We start from the raw sequence: 21,341 nt of genomic DNA on the forward strand, positions 1-21,341 counted from the left end.
AGCAGGAGTTGTATTTGTTTGAATTTGAACCTGAAAGGTGTTCAGGTCACCTGAAGACTTTCTGCAGAGCCAGAAATTGCTCCTGCTTCTGTCTGCCCCTTCTTGCCCCAAACCTTCGCTGTGTCCAGCATCTGCCCAGAGTCAGGGAGCTGCTCTCTGCCCACTTGGATGGCCAGAACAGGATTTCCGTTTTCCTACCAGCCTTGGTGCCTCAGGCTTTCTAGTTTCTTTTTTGTCTGAGTGGGAAATGCATAATGAGAAACTGTTTAAACAACTTATGGTACAAGGAAACTCAGTGGAGTAAAGTACAACATTATAATTCATTTCCAAGGAAATGATGCACTCTCCAAAAGCACTCCATTCAAGCACTGCAATTTAAAGTCCGGGATAATTGCTGGCCATCTTCGGTGCTGCCTGCAGCCCTCATCTAGGTCTGAGCATGGTGCATGAGGAGGGCAGGAGTCTGCCAAGATCATCTGTGCTGCTGTCTGGTCTTGCTATCAGCAGCTGCTCATCAGCAGGTTATTGCAGCTCTTTGCACGCAATGAGATGCTCGATGTGGGCATAACTCTGCTCGTGAAGAGGTGCCAGCCAATGTTATATAAACTCTGTGACAGCGGATATGTTAAGATATACACAAATGTGAGCAAGGGCGTTTCCTTAACAATGTTTTAAACCACCCATAGCAGCTATGTGGACCAAGATGACAAAGTGCAGAGAGTGACCAAGCGAACGAGCATCACCCCATCCCCCAGGCTGTAAGGCTGGTACCTGGGCACACTCAACTGCCTGATGTTAAGGGAGGTCTGGCTGTTAGAGCTGTCCAGACTGCTGGTTTTCTTGCATGGGTGGGTCTGGACAGGCTGGTACTGCTGAAAGAAATCCTGGGAGCCACTGAAGCCCTGAAGGAATTCTCTTGTGCTATTTCCAGCCCTACTTTTTAAGATACAAAGGGCTTCAGATCAGATGCATTTCTGGAGCTTATCTGTGTGAATATTTGACTGCTTATTCAAACAGAACAAAAACCTTCAAACCTTCTGAGGTCCATCCATCAAGAGCCTTATCTCCCCATGTCACTGCTCGGCTCCTGGCTGCTGCTGCTCGGAGCTTCCCACCACCCCTAGCTCACTTTTCTCCACCAACTTCCCATCTCCCCTCTCTGGGCAGCTTCGCAAAATTATCCATGGTCACCTCCTTGGCTCCCTGCCACCTCAGTGATGGCCTCATCTCCATCTCCCATGTGTGTAACCATCTGGGCTATGGCCACAGCCATGACCAGAGCAGAGCATGCTGACTTTGCTTGGCCCCAAGAAAGGATAATATTTGTGGTTTTTTTATAGGATATTAATGAAGCCCAGATAAAGGAATGCATTCTCCTCTAGCTGAGGTTCAAAGATTGAAATATCCAAGGAGAATATTTCTGATCCCCTCTCTGGTACGTGCTGCTGCCCTCTGGCAGAGGCATCTTCACCACTACAGTCAGGATGCTTGAGGTCTCACGTAGCAACCCTTTTTAGGGTCTCTACCCCTTGGTTGATGAGCATGGCATGTGAACCACCAAGATGCACAAGGAGCATGGTGAGCTTGCAGTGGGGGTATCAGCAGCCTGAGGGGGTTCCTGGGTGGCTGAAGCATCTGCACAGTTGTTTTTATGCACAATTTCTACAATGCCTTATTCAGCTGTGCCAGAAGATCCTTTGCAGTGCTTGGTATTGGGGCCACAGGACATTTGTTGCTTCGAAGCTGAGCTGGCACAAGAAGTTGTCTGCAGTCCTGCTGTCCTGTCAAAGCTGTGGCCAAAAACAACAGGGTGAAGCCTTTGGAAAGAGCCACCCATCTACAGTGCAACCGAGTTAAAATGGGGATCTGGCTTTTAAGCACATCAGGGGTTGAAATCCTGTGTACAATGTCAGGTATCAGAGGTCTCTGCTGCTTGGTACCGCCTGATCTTGACCTGAATCTACACAAGCTTCAGCACTGAGTGGCCTTTCCAATGGGGACCATTTTCCTATGGTCCTTTTCACAGCAGAGTCTGACCTGTGGGCTGTTATTGCTCTTCTCCCAGTGTTTTTAATGTTTTTCTCTGTTTTGATAGTCAGAAGGGTAAAACTAATTCCCATCTCACACATAACAATTAATTTGACTCAATAGCTAAAGGATAAATGTACTTTTTATACTCTGGTGTATGATAAGCTATTTATAAATATCATATCAGTTCTGGGTCATCTTCAGGGTTTAAAATAAAGTTAATTTAAACATAATTTTCCAGTGTTGACAGATATGATAAATACTTTTTTGTTCCAACAAAACCTAATTTCGACAATGTTTTGCAAAAATCATCATAAGCTAAGGATTATTCCTTGATTTTTTTGCTTTGTTTGTCTCCATGTTCCAGTGTTTAGTTTAATGTTACATTCCATTATAGAAAAAATCATCTGTGACTGCAGTAATTTTTTCACCAAGGCCCTGCTTAAGGGATGGGAGGATGCCCTTGGGAAGAATGATGGAGAGAGGTGTTAGCTCATTTCACAAAGGCCTTGAGGCAGTCACACTAACCCTCTGCACCATTAAGGGACTCGTCTTGGAGCCCTGTGGGGGACTAAACGTCACCACCACTGTGAGATACCCTACCTTGAAGAGGCCCAGGACTTTTAATCTGGTGCTGGGACAGCTGTAGCACACATGTTGGCCACAGCCCGAGCTCCCAGGCCTGCACGACACCTCTGCAGCGTGAGGACAGCAGCACGTTAGCATTGCTTTAGGGAATCACACCCTTGTGCAATGGCCCAGGACCAGAGGGACCTGTCCCTGGGGCTCCAGTGGAACATGGGACCTATTCTACACTCAAACGCCCTCACTGTAATCATGCCCACTGGTGTGAAGATGGTGGCCACCTCCTCCTCCCCTCCAGAACATCCCTTCTCTCTTCCAAAGGCTCTTTCTCAGGCTTCAAGACTGGTGGCAGAACCTTGGGGCACCACTGCAAAGCCCCGCGGCAACTTTAGACAATTTGGCTAAACATGATGTTCAAGGCAATCCCAAAAGAAAGCCAAACAAATGGGCACATTGGGACAAATTTCATGTCTGGAGGATGAGGTTAAGCAGAAGACCTCCATCTACAGGAGCTGAGCTGAGTCCCTCCAAAATCTCCCCAGACCTTCTCTGGTTTTCCCGCTTTCCCATGGAAACAGCTCTGAGGAAGATCTCTTTTTCTGTAATGAAACGTTTTCACTCTGCAGTAAAATAGCCCTTACATCGGCTGCCATTGTATTGCGGATGCACAGGCTGCACAACAGAGCCCTTACGTGTTGTGAGGTGAGTGGGTCAGATCCCGAGCTTGAATAGCAAAAGTACAAGGAACAATGAGGAGGAAAAACAACTTGTTTTAAAGTGCTTCAAAGCTGCTGTCTATCTTGTGAGCCTCACAGCTTGCAGCCCATACTTCTCAAACCACCTCCCTGCTAGACAGCCAAACAAGAGATGGTGCTATTTGGAGAGCAAGTCTGCATGCTAGAAAATTGTAAACTCTCATGGTTGTATTCACATGGACTGGCCTCCGCTTGCAAGGAGCCCCCAGCTGCTGTGCTGAAATTACCTGGGAAAGGGGCATCCACATCCAGAAGCAGGGGGAGGTCTTCTGGTAGGTTGCCATGTTGCTCAGGCTGCTTTCATGGTGATACCCAGAGGTCGTCACCTGGTGCAGGCAGCTATGATAATCCATTCCATGGGAACAGATGCTGGAGGATAATCCTGCAGTTTTTCTTGGTTATGGTTCAGTTCAGTCACTAAGACTGAGCAAACAGGATTGTCATAGTAGCAAATCAGGATGTGAAGTTATGGGTGTTGCATGTCTGTGGCTCTGTGGACATTTGTTTCCAAGGCCGACACTGGCTTCACTGAGCAGCCTGCCCTGGCCAGAGCAGTGGGTGAGTGGCTGAGCTGTCAGCGTCAAAGGGCTCCTGCAGGCCACACTCAGATCTACACCATGCACCTCAGGGACACAAAGCCTGTGGTCTCTACAGCTCTCTTGGAAAGATGCTTCCCCCGGCCCCCCAGTTGCTGATGGGATGGAGACTGCCTGGCCATGCATCTGGTGGAGGAATCACTCCAAAGGCTGGTCTGGGCCAAGGCACTGGTGCTGAGGGAGGACAAGGGGCTGGGCTGCCAGACCTGCTCTGGAGGGAAGGCCTGAGGCACTGCAGACCCCCCCGGGGTTTACAGTGAACCAGGCCCCCTGACTCTGCAAAGCTTCAGAGTGAGTCTGTCCCTGTGTAAGTGTGGGCTCATGCCTCCAGAAGACTTCAATGTATCATCAGGTTTTCTTTAAAATCACTGGAGTTCTGCACTCATCTGTTCCCTCTCAGTCCTCCTCTACAGTTCTTAGAGACCAGCATGCACCCTGGTGACACCCCTTGCTATGCAAAGTCAGTGCCTCTCTGTTTCCACTTTACCACCTTTTGCTTCTGGTGATAACAACACCCAGCACTCCCCCACCCCCAGCAATTCCCTTCTCCACCAGCAAAGGAAGATGACACATAAGGTTCATGGCACCAGCCTGTACAGTGTCCGTGCCCAGACAGCTGCTCCCCTTGACTGGTTTGCTTTAGGACTTAGCTGACACCTGATTTCAGTAACAACAAAGCAATTGAGCTTGGTTTCATGGCTTTGTGGCAATCTTGGCTTGAAGCTGCTTTAAATAACAAATTGCAAAATAAGCATATGTGAACAGAGACAAGTATCAAACTGCAGGAATAGGAACTAGAGACGTGCAGCTCAGGAAGGCTTGTTAAACCTCCAGTTTGTAGCCGTGCTGATAAGGCAGTTTCCAAGAAGTTGCCCAGCCCTTAAATTCTAGAAACTCTCTCTTCCCAGGTCAATAACCTTTTATGGAGTGAATCCTGGTGTCATCCTACAAGCAAACACGGTCCAGGCAGGACATTCTGCAAGTGATAGGAGAAAGAGGAAAACACGTTGCTAAGAAGGGGTCCAGAAACTTTTTGGGATAGAAAACCAATGCACACTGTGAAAAGCACATTTGGTAATAGTTTGGGAAAGCACAAGAAAACATGCTTCAGCTGCATTCTTCTTCGGCCACATCTTCTCCTTGACTGAAAGAGGATGGAGGTGGCATTAGCGGAGCTTCTGCTCTGCTCTTCCTGCGCTCTGCAGGCTGCAGCCCTGCAAGGCTTGGACTCCATCCAAGGGCTCCCCTCTTCCCAGGGGAAGCAGGGCTCTGCACCCCGGCTGCCCCAACACATCCTCTCCCTGCTTTTCACCAGTGTTTCTTCAGACATGAACAGAGGCTCCTTGGAGATAAGGTTTTCCATAACATCCTGCAGCTCTGTTAGGAAAAATGTTCAGTGTGGCTCTAGCACGAGCCCCAAGATGGGGCTGATTACACTCAGTTGTTCAGTTCCCTCATTTCATCGGGATTTTTTAAAACATCTCATGCAAGGTGCAGGAGTTGACACAACAGAGCATGCACCGTGTTAGAGTCCATCCAGCTTGTGTGTAAACAATGCTAATCCCTTTTTTAAACTCTTAGGAGTTGTTTCATAAACACAACATATTTTGATTAATTTCCAAATCATGTGCCATTTCCTCAGCAGGCCTTGGGGACAGGGCTGCATCCCTGCATCCTGCAGAGCAGACCCAGGTTGCCAGCAGCAGAGCCAGGCAGAGGCTACCACCTGCTGGATCTTTCTCTTTGAATCCCTGCTCCCAACCTCCCCACAATGACATTTACTGATGGTGCAGACCACTTTCTGGGCAAATACAGAAATGCTGTGTGCTGAGCATCATGGCACAAACCCCTCTCGCCAGCTCCTCATCAATAACAGAGCTATAGAAATGTGTGCAAGCCATGCAAACAGTGAGGATGTTCAGTGAGTAGCTTTGTGGGCCTGACCTGTTTGTTGCTTGTTTGGGGTCTGATGTGTTTTCCAGAATCTGGGTGTGCTCTCTTCCTTGCTGGCCCTGCAGAACAGGGGCACCTTTCTGAGCAGAGGCAAATTGCTGGAGTTTTGCTGAACTGGGGAAGCTGACATTTCCCCATTGAAACTTCTACCAAAAAAAAAGAAATTACTCTTCCAACAGTGCTTAAGAAGGGGGAATAAAATTCATGAATACTGGATGGGCACTTGTATGAATTTGTGTGGGATCTCACTCTTGTGTGGAGAGTCTTGGGCATCTTCACAGGAAGCGGTGCTGCTTTTTTGAAGGTGCAGGACCTGGTCTGTGTAATCCAGGCAACCCAGGGACATGTTTGTCCCACTCAGGGAGCTCAGCCAAATGACTCCTGTAGCTCACTCTGATTCCTGTAGCCTTAACATTAAGGGACTTGGCCCCTGCTTTAGATGGGCAGACTTTGGGGATCTTGGTGGGCTGAATGCCCACTGCTGCCAACTTGCCCAGTGGTGCTTGTGGTGTTGCAGCATGTGCATTTCTGAGGCAGAGACTTAGTTTTTGCACTGAGCATGATGAATGCTGTTGGTGTAATTTCCTGATCTAGGTTTTCTTAGATTGACCTGCTCTTCTGAGCTGTCCTGAACATCAGCAGGTTGTGCTAGCTCGCACCTACAACACATCAGGCCTCAGCTGCCCAGCTAGCCAGGTGCTGGAAAGGTCTCTGGAAGGACTCCAATGGCCTCAAATAGGAGTTGACTCATGCCCCATGAGATCAAAACATCTCTGCATAAGAAAAAATATTGTGGAAACTGTGTCATTCATGCACAAAAGCCGCACTTCAAACTGTATCACATAAAATACATAAAATTGTAAATGGAGAGAAAAATTGGATGAGGCCTGATGCGCATTAAAATTGTTTGCCTGTGAAAAATGTCCCTTCCCATAAACACAGATATTTCCTGGTGTCTGGCATGCTAGTAGGCATCCACAGCTAGAAAACTTGGACTCTTTCGGCACTCTTCAAACCACTTGTTTCTCATTTCTGGGCTCATTCCTTGTCTTGCCAAGAGTGACCCAGAGCAAACGCTTATGATGAAGTTATCACTATGAGGCGATGTGCCAGCATGATAGGCGTGCTCCAGGACCTCATAAATACAGCAGCAGCACCAAAGAGTGATGCCTGGGGGCAGAAATGGGTGCTGAGAGCAGCCCATGGACAGCCTGCAGCACTTGGTTCGCTTAGGTCTTTGTGGGAGGTCTTACTCTGTGGTCCCATCCTGCCCCACTGACGCTGGTCAGGCTTTGGCCATGGTGCTCAGCAATGCAGAGTCCCTGCAGTTCCCACAGCTGCCATCTGCGTCTTGACCGTATTCCAGGAATAGCTGATTGCCATGGCCCAGGGAGCAGAATTTAGCATATCACCTTGAGGAAAAGAGCAGAGGATTGCTTGTTATGCATAGCAATGCAACTCTGAGGGAAAAAATGAATTCATGTAGGTATCAATTTGCCATACAACCTCTAAACACAGCTACTGATTCTCTGAAGTGTGCAATGAAAAGCAGCAGATATTTCTGCATCTCCTCTGGCTTCTCCGAAGTTCTTCAGCACTGGTAGCAGGTGACCGCCACCACGGCTTGTTTGCTGCTCAGCAAATGGGAGAAGCCACAATGAATGCTTCAGCTGGTGACTGCAAGTGGCTCTGTCCTCTGGTCTGAGGCCATGAGGTAAATTGTAGCTCAGCCTTTCCCTCTGTGCCTTGGTTCCCCCCTCGGGCAGGAGTACCGGGGACTGGCTGCACTGCAGAAGTGCTGTTTGTCTCGTGTAGGCTGGACGTGAAGCACTTTCCATGTATTGCTCTGCCATGCCTCACTACCGCCTCCCTGCAATGCCTCTGTGGCACACAGGTCCCACCTCACACTCTCCAGCATCTGGGCCTGAATGCAAACACATTCACGCTTCAAGCAAGAGTCAAGTGTAATAAACCATCTGCACCATTTGTCCACTATCACAAACAAATTATCCTTTTTTTTCCCCAAAAAACACATCCAGTTCAGGCCAGCCAGTCACACTGCACAAGCCCGTTGCTGATCCACAAGCCTGCAGAGTGTGGGAGCTGAGAGGGCTGACGGGCTCTCATGCTCTCCTGCCCCGGTGTTACGGGTTAGCTGTGGAATGTGGCTCAGCTAACTGGGCTGTACTGGTTCCCTGCTGGAGCATGTTCCCCCAACTGACATCAGGAGACATCCAGCTGCAATGACTAAGCTCTTCTCACATTCCAGAAACCCAGCAAGTAAATGTTTCTTGAAAATGAGCTAGTGTTTTGTCTTGGGAGAGGAGTAAACCATCAGCTTGGTTGCTTTTGTGCAGGGGGGCAAAGCTTCTTGGGAACCCATGGGGCACCAGACAGTAACACGAGCATCTCTCTTGCATGCCTTCCCAGCTCGTCTCTCCTCCTTTGATGGGTTTGGAATAAGCTCTGGAGGTCTAACTGCGGAGAGTAATGATGTGTGAAAGCTCACTTTCATTTTTCACTCTACTTTTTTGGAAGGTGGAACATTTTACAGTTGACAGTACCATGCTACAGCCATATGAGGCAAGCAACTATTTTTAACCAGAGGGAGACTATCTGAGAGTCTACTGCTGAATCATTTCAGAAGAAATCATGAGATCCAAAAGTGGTGCTGGAGGGACAAGAGTGGAAAGGCTTTTATCTTGTACTTGTTCCAATAGCTGTTCAACTGCTTCAGGACTATGATGATGACTATCTGAAAGCGCCTGTGGGGTCACTTCAAGCAGTGACTGCGTTTTACAAAATGCTGCTGCTTTGGGAGAGAGGCAGGTTAGAGCAGCTTGAGAGGACGCCTGTGCTTGCTAACCCCCTTCGCACCCTGCACCAGGCAGGGTGAACCACGCCAAATGGCAAAAGGCACTTGAGCTTCTTGGCACAGCCCTTCTCTGAGCCCCCATCACCTCGTATCAGCTGGCTACCATACGCTGAATGCTTGTGGGACCACAACCTGGGGTGAGAAGGAGAAAGGGTGGCCTCAGCCCTGACAGCCAAAAGTGCTGTTTCTCCCTACTCTGCTCATGCCAGCATTGAGGTGGCACTTCAAAAAATGTGAGTTTGCCAAGCAAGACCAAATTTGTGGCTAAACTGAGGAATTTTCTTCCCATTTCCTTTGTCTAACGTATCTCAGACTCGCAGCAACACCCCTTCTCGCTGGAGGGCCAGCAGCTATGGACCAAGGCAGGTCCTTACACAAGGAAAGGAAGAGCTAGAAAGTCAGACTGAGTTACAACTGCTCAACAGGCCATGATCCAAATCTTGTTACAAGCTAATCAGCATGATCATGTGAATTAATGCATAGCCTATTCATGTCCACAAGGGTGCTAAACATGTGTGCTGTGTTTACCTTTGTTCTGAAGTTTGTGGTTCCATTGCATGTGCAACCGAGTATTTGGCCTTGGAGCTGAGCTGGGACTCCATGTAGAAATGTGGCACTGCTGGGGTACATTGTAGTGCCACACCAAGGGCTGGGAGGAACATTTCTGCCTTCAACCCTGCTGCGGTCTGTGAGGCTTTGTGATCTGCACGATTTTCCCATTTTGCAAGGGGAAATCAAACCACCTAGTTTGGTACTTGGTCACTGGCCTGTCTTCTCAGAATCATTGAAACCATGGTTGGACACATCGGCCCCCTTTAGACCACTTTCTTGCTCTGATTTCACAGAAGATGCTGCTTCTGGGTTCCTCTGCATTGAGAATGAAAGTCAAACCCTGCCCTGGGTTTGCACTGCAGTATGACTGGGGCAGAGCTTGTGGAGGTGACACCAAGGCATGATGGAGTGGTCCTGTGTCTGCTTGTCATGCAACAAAACATAGCATCTTACTTTTGGAGAGATGGGAAAGTTCAAATGAACTCTTCCTCTACCAAGCCATCAATATCATCCACAGGATGCATAGCAAGAGTAGTTTTAGCTGCCAACTTGGCAGCAGCCTCAAATGAGGAGCCTGTTGGCCATTGTAGGTAGGTTGCAGCTCCCTCCAGTGCCTCTGCAAACATCCTAAATGTGAGCCATAAGACCAGGTGGGCTTTCTGGCTGCAAGGACCCACAAGAAAATTTAGCCAAGGGGATAGGATACATCACCTTTAAAAAGCCACCAGGGCCAGTGTCTGCAGCATGGGGTAGGGAGCTCAAAATTAATGATCCTTGAAATCAGTTGTCTTTAAAAGCAATTGCAAAGTGAAGGGAAAGCAGTGCAGCCTGCTGAGACCTCCACCAACCTCTGCACAAAGAGCCCTGGTTCCATGTTAGGTCGTTATAGCTGTCACCGTAGCTGTCACTTTGTGGTTTTGCTCTCTCTGTGCAACGGAAAAAAGTAGAAGTGGGGCTTGCATCACTACCCCTGATGCTAAACACAGTGCAAGCTACCGAGCTCACACATGTGGTCTACCGGGCACTGGAAAGGGGAGACTTGCATCTCCTGTGGGATCTGGCTCCCATGTAGGATGTCCATCCCTGGAGAGGTCCAGAACTGCCCCTCCAGACCCACCTCTTCTCCCTTTCCCCCTGGTTATTTCTGATCTCACCGGTCCTCCCAGGACAGGGCTGTGGGGAAAGGATGGCCCCCTGACTGTCACCAGCCCCCCCAGCTGGGGGACCCTGCAGCCACCTGCAAAGCTGACCTGGGCCTTTCACTTGAGGAAACATGTGGTTCAGCTGATGCCACCGATCTGCATCCAGCATGTTCACGCTTGCACAGCACGCGTGGCTTGTCCTGTCCCCATGCCTGCCACCTTGAGTAATGGGGCCTGACGCCTGTATTTTTCCAGAACACAATCTCTTCAGATCAAATTAATTCTGTGATTTCCATCTGCTTCCTCCTCTGCATAAATGATGAAGACTTCCTGAAGCTAACGGCCAAGCTTACTCGAAGCTGCGACATTAAAATTAATCTTTTGTTCTCGGGTACTTTCCATCGCCTGATGATTCTGGGTGCTAGCACCTTGCCCACAGACCTGCAAGTCCCAAAGCTGCAGAAAAGGAGACATTTTAGGGGGAGAAGAGGAGGGCAGGGCAGGGTGTGAAGTGACTTGTTTGTGGGTTTGAGTCTGCATGGAGGCTCACACTGAAAGGTCTTTGCTGAGAGCCTCCCTGTTGAGTTGCTGCCTGTGCGTGGGTCCGTTCTGGGGTCCAGCACGAGCATCCTCAAGTGAGCCTGCAGACACATCCCACTTTCCCAGCCCCAGGGTGGGGAAGGTGGTCACTCAGGCACTTCTGAGGGCATGGTAACTGAGGGCTGTGGTTTAAAACACCAGATGATCTCTCCTTCCCCAGTTTGAGGAGGTGCTTGCTGAATAGGATGTTTGCCCTAGCAACACTGTGTCCTGTAGGTCCTCTTTGCATTATGAGGAACTGAGATTTTGATGGGAACATCTTGTATTGTGCATGCATTTCCCTTCTCCTGCTTATCAGGGGTTGCATCAGGTTGCTTATATTAAAGTCTAAAATACAGATGAAGCTGTGAAGCATGAATCATAAATGCTGCTCATCAGTAGATACGGCAAAAGCACATCCTGTTAATAAAGGGTATTGGATGAATACCTTTTACACCCTGATAAAAACATTTTTGTTCACTGCTTTTTAGCAAAATGCAGGGCTGGGTCTGAGCCAGGATGTTTATATTTTTGTGGGGGTCTACATTTGCATTTTTGCATGTATAGTCCATAGCCTGACTGGTTGCTAGTGTAAGTAGTGGTGGCACCACAAAACTTTCATAGCCTGTAACAGGCACGGAGCAGAAGCTTAGAGAGCACAGTTTGCATCTGCCTCCCACCCGCAGTGCAGCCACCAGGACTTATCTTACAGGTAGGACCTCTCTTGATCAGAGATCAAGCCATTGGTGAAGTGTATTCCTTCTTTTTTTAAAAGAAACACTAATCATATCCTTATCCAGCTTTCTGTTTGAGCAAGATGTAGTGTCCTGGTGCAGAGCTGCAGCTTTCTTGGCTTGCTCTGCTCAACAGGTGAGTCTGTTCTGGTGGGATATTTGAGTGCGGTGGATTTTAAACTAATGAGTTAAAAACTTACAAACCTGAGCATGCAGTCTTCATTCTTACTTCAGTATCACCATGCAGGGACAGGCCTGGCTGATGCTTTCATTATGGTTTAGTCCCTCTTCCTAACACTGTTTTTACTTGTGTTTGCTTTTGTGTTCTCTTGCCTGCCAGTTGGGAGGTCTACATCCCTGTTACACAAGCCAATGTTGTCAGTGTTTTCCTCCTTGATTGTTCTGCGTGTAACTTAGATTCCACCAGCAGAATTTAGATTATGTCATTGCATTATTTTAACGGTGTTTTTCTTGGCTGCAGGTTTGATTTTCTTGGCACTGTAGTTAGGGCATCTTTGCAGACGCGTGCACTTGCAGCTGCACACTCCGTTTCCCCTTTTGTGCACCTTGCGCTCGCCTCTGCAAATCCAAACTGCAAAGTACTTATTTTGCAATTCTTTCCTTGCTTGTTCCCAATGGCTAACACAGTTTCTCTTTCCCTTTAATTTTCATCCTTCAGTACTTATCTTGGACTAAAATTGTCCTTATACTACATGAAATGACACCAGGGGCAAGCGTGGTGCGTGTCATACTTCCCACCACATAGAGCAATTTTGACAAACTTTTGGCCTCCAGGAACCTAATAGCAAGCTAGGACTGCAAACAACATGCTGTCCTCATGACTCCTTGTTGTAAGATGTAGGAAGAAACAGGAAAAATATTGGCCTAATGATTTTTCTGTGAGAGCAGTACTGGAAGTGCAAGGTTTGACTCAGGGGACGGTCTCTGTGCTGCTGCTGTGTCCTGCTCCTTGGTGGAAATGGTCCACTAGTGGTCACGAAGCTGAGGGAGGTCTGGCAGGGGCTCCTGTGCAGCAGCAAACACTCAGGACCACAGAGAAGAAAGACGAGAAGTGAAAATCAATGGGAGTTCAGAGCTGACACACAGCCCAGCACAGGCAGATGTTTCCCAAAAGGAACCTCCAAAGTAAATATGATTGTGCAAGCCATTTCTGTGTCATGTTGCCAAACAGAGCCAGACTTTTTCTTTTTCATATATATCCACTCAAAAGTGCATATTTTGGATGCCCCAGGGTGGAACAAGGAGAAGTTAAGCTCGTGCTGTCAGCTGTGCTCCAGACCTGGCCTTGCAGCAGCCTGAGTTCATTCTGCAGAATTGCAAGCCCATGGTGCACCAAAAGTCAGATTTGCTCTTGTGCCAGGATGACCTTTCTAAAGAAGACACCTCTTTTTCTTCCCCCATCTCATAGCCTTTCACCAGCTAGCCAGTCCCCAGCCCCTGTACGTTGATTTTTAAGCCATTTTCGTGTATTACAGACAGGCCAGCCCGAGGTGCCGGGGGAGCAGCCGGGGAAGGCTGAGCTGAGGGCAGCACTGGGCAGTGGGAGCACCCATGGGGGCTGCTCCCCAAGCTTCTTCTCCGTGGTCTTGCACACCTGACTGGCCTGTTTTCCAAAACTGTAATTAATGGTGCCCAAGCCACGCTTGCCTTCCTCTGAAACCCACCGAGGGCACAAAAACAAACTTAACCAGGGATTTTTGTTTGTTTTTTTTTGCAAGTGTGATGTTTTCAGTAATAAAGTCTTTGTTCAGACCTGGCCTCCCTGTGTCACGGACCAGCCCAGTTCCTCACTTCACAGGCAAATTGCAGGTATGAAAGTCCCACAGGCGAAAGGCTCATTGCAGGGTCTGCTCCAGCTTGCTGACAGCACAAGCTGGGATTTTTGCTTCCTGAGCAGCAGATCTTCACAATGTCAGTTAGTAAAGCCAGGTCTGGTCTCTCTCCAGGGAAGACTGGCTCCTTTTCCAGTCCTCCTCACCTCCCCCAGCTGACTCCATCCCCAGCGAAGGGTTTGCTGAGCTGATGAGCCGGCAGGTGGGTAAGGGAACAGGAGATCCTTCAAAGTCCCTGTGCTGTTGCATGTATCAGATCCCTGGTGGCCAGAAGGTTGAAAAACCAAAGGAACCATCTCATGTTGGAAAACATATGATTTTTTCATCTTTATATACACACATGAGGGACCAGCTGACCATCCCAGCAGAGGGGCTCCTCGCTGGTCGCAAGGTGCCAGCACGAGGGACGGTGTCTGGCCAGGAGCGGCTCCTCCGAGCCCCGGTCCAGCGCAGGAGCCTGCGAGGCTGCTCTGAGTCACCCTTTGGAAGGGCTTCGCTTCCTCGCTCTCCGATCCAAGGCTGCTTTCTTGGCAGAGGCTCCCCCCGCAGTCAGTGGTAAACTCGCCGCTTTGCTTGGTTGGTTTGGGTTTTTTTCCAGTGTTTGCTCTGATACACAATTAATTAAACATAAGTACCTCCATTTATTGCTCTTCAGAGAAGCCCTGCTGGCTTGCGTGTCCTGGTCTTTGGGGACATTCCCATTGTTTCAGCCACCGCCAGAGCCAAGGAAAGCTAAATCACGCTCTCCTTCAGTGTGATGGGAGGCAGCTCACCCACCATTGTGCCCCAGCATGACTTGTGGTTGCCCGAACGTTTTCTTTAATGAGAGACACGCTGCAGTGGATTTGGCATTACAAGGTGACCACTACCAGTAAGGTCTGGGCTCTGCCACCAACCCGAGCAAGGTCAAATCAGTTTGAAATAGTTGACTGGTCTTTCACCATCAACAAGCAGCCTCAGAAGACTGCAAGGGAAGTCTGAGAGAGGGAAATGATTTGACGTAATTCAGGTAAAAAAAAATTGTAATCTGCAAGCCTCAATGCCAAAACTGTCAAAACAGTCACATCTTTTTTCCAAGGGCTTCACCTGCTGAGGAGCAAAGGGAACTTGATTGAGCCTGTGTTTTGTCAGGTCCTGGTTTAGCAGTGCATCTACAGTTTTGAAGTGTCAGTGCAGCAGCCCATCTCAGTGCATTTAGTGTCAGGATTGCATGGCCCAAGAAAAACCACAAGGGCTTCAAAGCATGAGGTCTGGGGCCACTGGTACTCGGACCGATGGCTGCTCACTTCACCAGATCAGTTTATGAAGCTTTCCTCTGCCACTCCTTGCTGATGGAAAACACCTGACTGGCACCAGCTGGATCAGAAATGTCTGATTAAAAGTCTGATAATAGCCAAGTGAAACAAGGGGCTGTGGATGCTGGGGGAGGGTTCACCTGGAGCCACGCAGGGGCTTCACTGCCAGATGTCCTGCCTCAATCGAGATGTGTCCCTGCAGCACGGAGGATGTGGAAGCTGTGTAGCCACCTCCAAAATGTTGCAGGTCACAGCGTGACGTTGCCAGGGTGAACAGATATTCCTTGCTTCGCCTCAAAGGCAAAGTGACCTGCAGTGGGTCGGGAGCTGCTTGAACAGTTGGACTAGATAATAATCTTCAGACATCCCTTCCAACCCCAACCTTTGTGTGATTCTGTGATCACTGGGCAGCTGCACGTGGTGAAGAGCCCTACAAAACCTGAAGGCCAGAGGATTTCCTGACTATAGGACACCCGCCAGTGCAGAACAGCAACAAACACATCTAATGGCATATTTATGAACATCAGATGAGAACAAGTTGCTCAGCAGCACTCTTCTACTGCAAGAGTTACATTCATGCATACAAAAATCTTGCAAAACCTGGCACGGACCCACTGTAGTTTAATGCAAAATAGTCTAAAAACAAACCACAAAAGCAAAAGCCCAACCATACTTCTCTATTAAGAAAAAAAAAACCCCTTAAAATAGAGCAGGAAGGGTGAGAAAAATAGCAGCGCTGATTTCCTCTTTCGCAGTTAGCTAGAGAAGTGAACTGGTGGCACTGGGTGATATATTTATTACCCGACAGCTCCAGTACAAAACCAGCTTGCTTCAGGCCCGAGTACTTCACACCAACGTGCTGTGAGAACCCGCCCTCTGCAAATAGATTGTGCCGCATCAGCCTGAAATAGAGACCGATCTGTAATATGGGGTGGGAAGTTGTTCACCAGATGGCTACTTGCAAATAACCACCAAAGCCAAGATTTGTACGTGAAGAAGTTTACCTTCAGGTTGTTGTTTCCAAATAGCAGCGCTAAGTACTTGGGGAGCACAAATAAATCTTGATTTTGGTCACATCTGTCAGCAGGAGTTGTATCTGTGGAAAAGGCTGGGAGAAAAATGGTGAACTGTACATCAATTTCAAAGGGTCATTCAAGTAACAGTAACAAGAAAACTTACTGATCCCACCCTGATCCTGGGAAGCTAGTGGTAGTTCGCCATTAAATTTCAACTGAAAATAAGACACCTTCACTCAAAGTACTGAGAGACATAGTAGAATAAACTCTGTAAATTATCCCCCTCATGTTGTTTTTATTTCAATTGTTCTTTCTCTACAATCAGGTTGCAAGGGCGGGACAGCCCACACAAACACAATTCCCATATTTTTAACATGGGCATAGCCACGATGAACAGCCAGCAATCTGACAACACTGCTTTTTATTGATTTTTTTTAAACAACAACCTTATGGCTAAAAGCCAAACTACATTAGGTCTCTGCAAGGGAATAAAAAAATAAATGAATGAATGAATCATGTCCCAAATGTGAAGCTGTGGCCAAGGGAACCAGCCCTTGCTATGGGGATAACAGGTTTGTCAAATTCACATGACACGGGTGAAAAGAGGACATCAGCGAAGGCCACTTACTGAGAATGGCAAAATGTCACAGCAGCATATAGGTAACACTTTGCTACCTACAGCATATAACACGCAATTCTAATAAAATCTCAGAAACAGGTTCTGGTAGCAATTCTTAAACTGGAAACATATTCCACTAGCATTCTAGTATTAAAAGATTTGTCTAGCTAGCAAAAGAAACCATGTAAGATCACTTGGAAGAGATTCACCTACTTATACAAATTGTCATTCTGCCACTGAGATGGTTTTGACCCACTTTTTTGGAAAGCCAAAGCTACACAAAAAATGAACCAGTCTTGACAAAAATCTTGATGGTTTACTGGCTACAGGAGGCTGCTTCCTACAACACACCGTGACCTGTCCTCCGGATGGAAAAGCCTCACCCGTTCCCAGGAGATGAAGTCCGGTACGAAAGGTGTGCAGCCTCTCTTCCCCAACTTTGGCAGCAGTCCATCAGCAAGGGGACAAACCACAGACCAAACCAGGCTTTCACACATTTGTATGTTTATTATTTCAAAGTGCAATATATACATAATGTATAGTGGTCTCTTCAAAAACTTTATACAGAAACAGGTATCTACAAAATTAAATCAATAGACAATCTGTGCCTAGACAGACAACATACGTACATATATTGGAAGATTCAACATAGTTTCAGTTATAACACAAAAAAGGGAAGGAAACACCCATCCATCTTGGAAAAAGCTCTAAATACCACCCAGCTCCCCCTGCAACGCAGTTTTCTGCCCTATGCCAGTTTCAGGTTGATTGTGGAGACACAGTAAATCTGATTTCTGGTGCCACCTACTGCTGACATTGACCATCACACTCATTTCCACGGACAGTGGGGAGGGTGAAGGCTCATTTGGACAGACCTCGTTCTCTGAACCCCCTCCCAGATTCGAATCTCTGCAACATGTGGGAAACTCGGCTTTACACTCGATTCAGTGGAAGCCAGAGATTTAATTTTTAACTTTTTAAAAATTTTTCAGTTATGAACCAAAATATTGTAATGAAAAACATTTCAAGAGAGTAACTTCAGGTTTATGAGCTGGAGATACAACACACTTTGCCAGCAACAAGACGATGAAAACACATCTGAGGAACAAATTGATTTCCACTGGTTTCTGCAGACCCAAACTAAAAATACTGCACAAGTCTATGCGGCAGAACACCAATGATTTCTATAAAATCATAATAAAATGGTATTCGTCAGTTCAGAGGCTCTGGTTTTAGACTGTGACAGTGCTGGACTTTACAGAGGCTGGAAAAGCATAGGCAGCTTTCCTATAGGGCCTCTAACAACATCTGGATGTGCGATGTTTGAATTAAAAAGAGCACCCTGAGTATTTAGGAAACAGATGTTTAAGCCTGTAGGGCACAACTAGCTACAAGCTTGGAATTTTCAAAAGCAGCCTATGGCAATTACATCTCTAATGGACACTGAGTTTCAACGAGAGGGATGTAGCTAACTGCCCCAGGCTGCCTTCAAAATCAGTTTACCAGTTTATCTCTAAAATTCAGTTTATTTGAAGGCAGTTTTCAATCTCAGGTTCACAACATAAAAAGTTTACCGAAACAAGGGTAAGTGAAACGTGATTTCTACACAGGCCTTGCTCCTACCCTGCACCAGCAGGTGCTCCCCCATGTGAACCCTCTGACCCAAACACACCTTTGCACAGGAACCGTTCTCGTGATGTGCACCAACAATATTACGCTCCCGACAATCTGCCCCATGGCAACAAGGTGTCCTGGCAGCCTCTGCCACTCAGGAATGAGGAACATCCTTAAGCAAAGCTCCTGGCTGACCCTGCCATGTACTCCTCACATTCTGGGCTAACTGGAGTGAATTACTTGCCAACGTGCAAGCTAGAATGAAATTTTCATCTCCACCAGATTACGCGTGTAGAAGATGACTTTGGTCCATGAAAATACTGTGCACAATAAGCAATTTGATGTTTCATCTGCTTTGTGTGTCTCTATTACCATGGAAAAAAAAGTCTGAGAAGCTAGTAGTGCTGCAGAGAAGCAGCAGCATTTCCAGGAGGGCAGGAGGACAGCTAACGAGGCTTCTCAAATAACTTAAAAGGGGAAACAATCATCCTAAAAAGAAATAAGAATTTCCACAATGTCATTGCACTTATTCCATCTGCGCCACACCTCTCCTTCATTCACATTGTACACCTGGAGAACATACATTAAATGATTACAATATTAACATGGTATCTAAAATACTGGAGTCATTCAGCTGAATGCCTGAAAATATCCAGAGATCTGGTAAGCTAAAGCGTGTAAACACAAATGTACAAGAGCTAAGCTATGTTTTGACATGCAAATTGTTCTAAACATTTGCTTTCAGCAGGTCGAGTTCAGCCACGAACAACTGCCTGTTCAGTCCCTGGAAGCTGGTGACAAACCTGTTTCAGCACAGCCAGGTATTTTCCTCTTCACATCACTTAAGACAACAGTAAAGCAGAAGTATCTCCATGACTGGACTCCTCCAAATTCCCTAACGCTGCAGATAACCCTCAGGAATTACAAAAATATATGTATAAAAACCCACCCAGGTTAAAGGCTCACAGTTTCTACAATGCTTGGTCAGGTTTAAAACGATTTGTTTCCACGCTCCCTTTCTAAAGAAATACTTAATCCTTTGACACTGAAGGGACCTGCCATCCAAGACTCCTGAAGCTCTCTGGACCACAAACCAGGTCTTGATCCCACGCGGGCTTTCAGAGATGCCCATCTTTAAAGTAAAAAGGAAGCCTCACTGTCTTCAATAAAACTCCTCAAACCAAATCAGGCCCGTTTGCTCAGTTTGGTTCATTACAAAGCTCACGTGACTCAGTGAAAATCAAATATGGTCCCCTAAGTCACCCAGATGCTCTGAGACATTACCCTCCTGTGCGCTGCTGGATTCGGGCCCCTTGTTTTGTGTATGAGGCAGCAAATGGTGCCTGTGGTAAGACAGATTCCCCCCTCCCACCCCGAGGATCCTTTCTAATTAAAATAGCTAACGCATTGCTATTGTAAATGTACACTGAATCTTTCTGCATCATAATAGGAAGTTCAAGTATTTAATAAAAACCCAAAGTATCTATTTACACTGCGATCTGGTCAATTCATTTTTGGTCAAAAGGCAATAAATCTACTCATTTACTGTTGGAATAGAGACATTTCAGATCCTATAAATCGCTTATCCTGGAAATAAAATGTGAATAAGATGTTGTGACTAAGTGGAATCTTGTCACCTTGATACCCTTTCCTCCATCACCCTCTCAGACACTGAAGGACTCAGTAAAAATTCTCCGTTCATGCCATTTTGACCAACTAATTCTTCACAACAGTAAAATTAAGGACCTGCACAGATTTCTGTGCCACTTTCACAGTTCAACCAATAGCTTAAAATCGCATTTAGATGTATTTCCCATTTCTTCCCATGACTTTCACTGGCTGGTCTAGCCACAGTTAATGAGAAAACTTAATTAGCTTCTATTTGTTTTTGAAAACAGATTTTCTGATCATCTGAAAACAGAAGTAATCATGATGTCTACCTGTATATTTGTAACAATGAGCAGTTAAAACTCCTACCTTTTAAATGCTGTTAGTTACACAGGAGGCTGGAGAACTTTATTAATCAATTATCTGATATCAGACTACTTTAGATTCACACTTCTAAAGGTCAAGGGTTTACAGGATTTGTTCAATTGACATGTTTCAACTACACGTACTCAAAACCGAGTCAGAAATCTTCTTAATCCCTTAGTTTTACTGTTGTTTCACTTCTTTTGAAGAAAAAAACCTGACCAATTGAATGTTAATCTAAATCAGAATATACACAATTTCATAGCCACCTCTTAAAACCCAACATTTTGTGACAGAGCATTTTTCCATGCTTATGTCAAAATGATTAATCAACCTAAGTATCAGAAATAGTATGAGAGAAAGGAAGTAATGTCTGAAAACCCTTAAAGCTCAGTAACACTGGATATGTTCAACAGTAACTAAGACATAATCGGTTTTATTTTGTCAAGCTCCACCATTAAGACTGATTAATTACACAGTGTAGAAATCAAAATCTCACTGCAACTCACTCAAAACACAGTATGCGCTGCAAAGCATCTGTATGTCATTTCAAATAAAAGTTTTATCTAAATGTAGTGTGTAGTATAATCCAGCAACACCTCAGGCTGACACTGGGTAGGCAGAACCACGGCGATGCCAAACCCTGCACATCTCTCACACAAGTAAGCCTGTATGGTTAAAGGCTGTAGATGCAAAATACCGGATGCTTGTGCTGGCAGGCAACCAAATTTCAGGAAAAATGTGAAAAACTGGTCTGTAGCACCTGCCTTTTCTGCATCTTCATGTTGGCTGTTCCATAAAATTTTTAGTTATGTCTGCTTTATTCTCTGTTCCAGTTCATGCTTGTGTTTAATAAGCCGTTCTATTTCTGTTCCTAGAGTCTGAAGGTTTTCCTTTGGGGGAAAAAAAATAAGGATAGGGTAAGTTATATAGGGAAAATGAGTCAATCAGCACAAAATGCACCAATATGTTAAAATTACTATTTATGTCAGCAGGTTGATACCTTCAAACATCCAGAACCAGCACAAATGATTAAACAGAGCTGGAGAAAACCAAGCTCATTTCAATGAAGGATGAAAAGTTCTTGATTTTTTTTTTTTTGCAGTTACTAATATTCTACAGCCTGTGTAGAAAGTATAGCATTCAAAGGGAAGGGTAATTACGGGAAGGGTCC

At 46.5% G+C, this 21,341-nt stretch overlaps 1 protein-coding gene across 2 annotated transcripts in view; it reads right to left on the reverse strand.

Moving 5' to 3' along the window:
• Positions 1–17,069: 17,069 nt before the first annotated feature.
• Positions 17,070–21,341, reverse strand: part of CCDC186 (coiled-coil domain containing 186) — a 36,204-nt gene continuing 31,932 nt past the window's right edge. For both annotated transcript variants that reach the window (XM_065843335.2, XM_071812169.1), the window contains one exon: positions 17,070–21,060. In XM_065843335.2, coding sequence (XP_065699407.1) covers positions 20,977–21,060 — 84 coding nt within the window. In that variant the 3' untranslated portion in view covers positions 17,070–20,976. The remainder of the gene's footprint in view (positions 21,061–21,341) is intronic.

Source organism: Patagioenas fasciata, chromosome 8 (genome assembly GCF_037038585.1).
Source record: "Patagioenas fasciata isolate bPatFas1 chromosome 8, bPatFas1.hap1, whole genome shotgun sequence".
Classification (NCBI taxonomy): Eukaryota; Metazoa; Chordata; class Aves; order Columbiformes; family Columbidae; genus Patagioenas; species Patagioenas fasciata.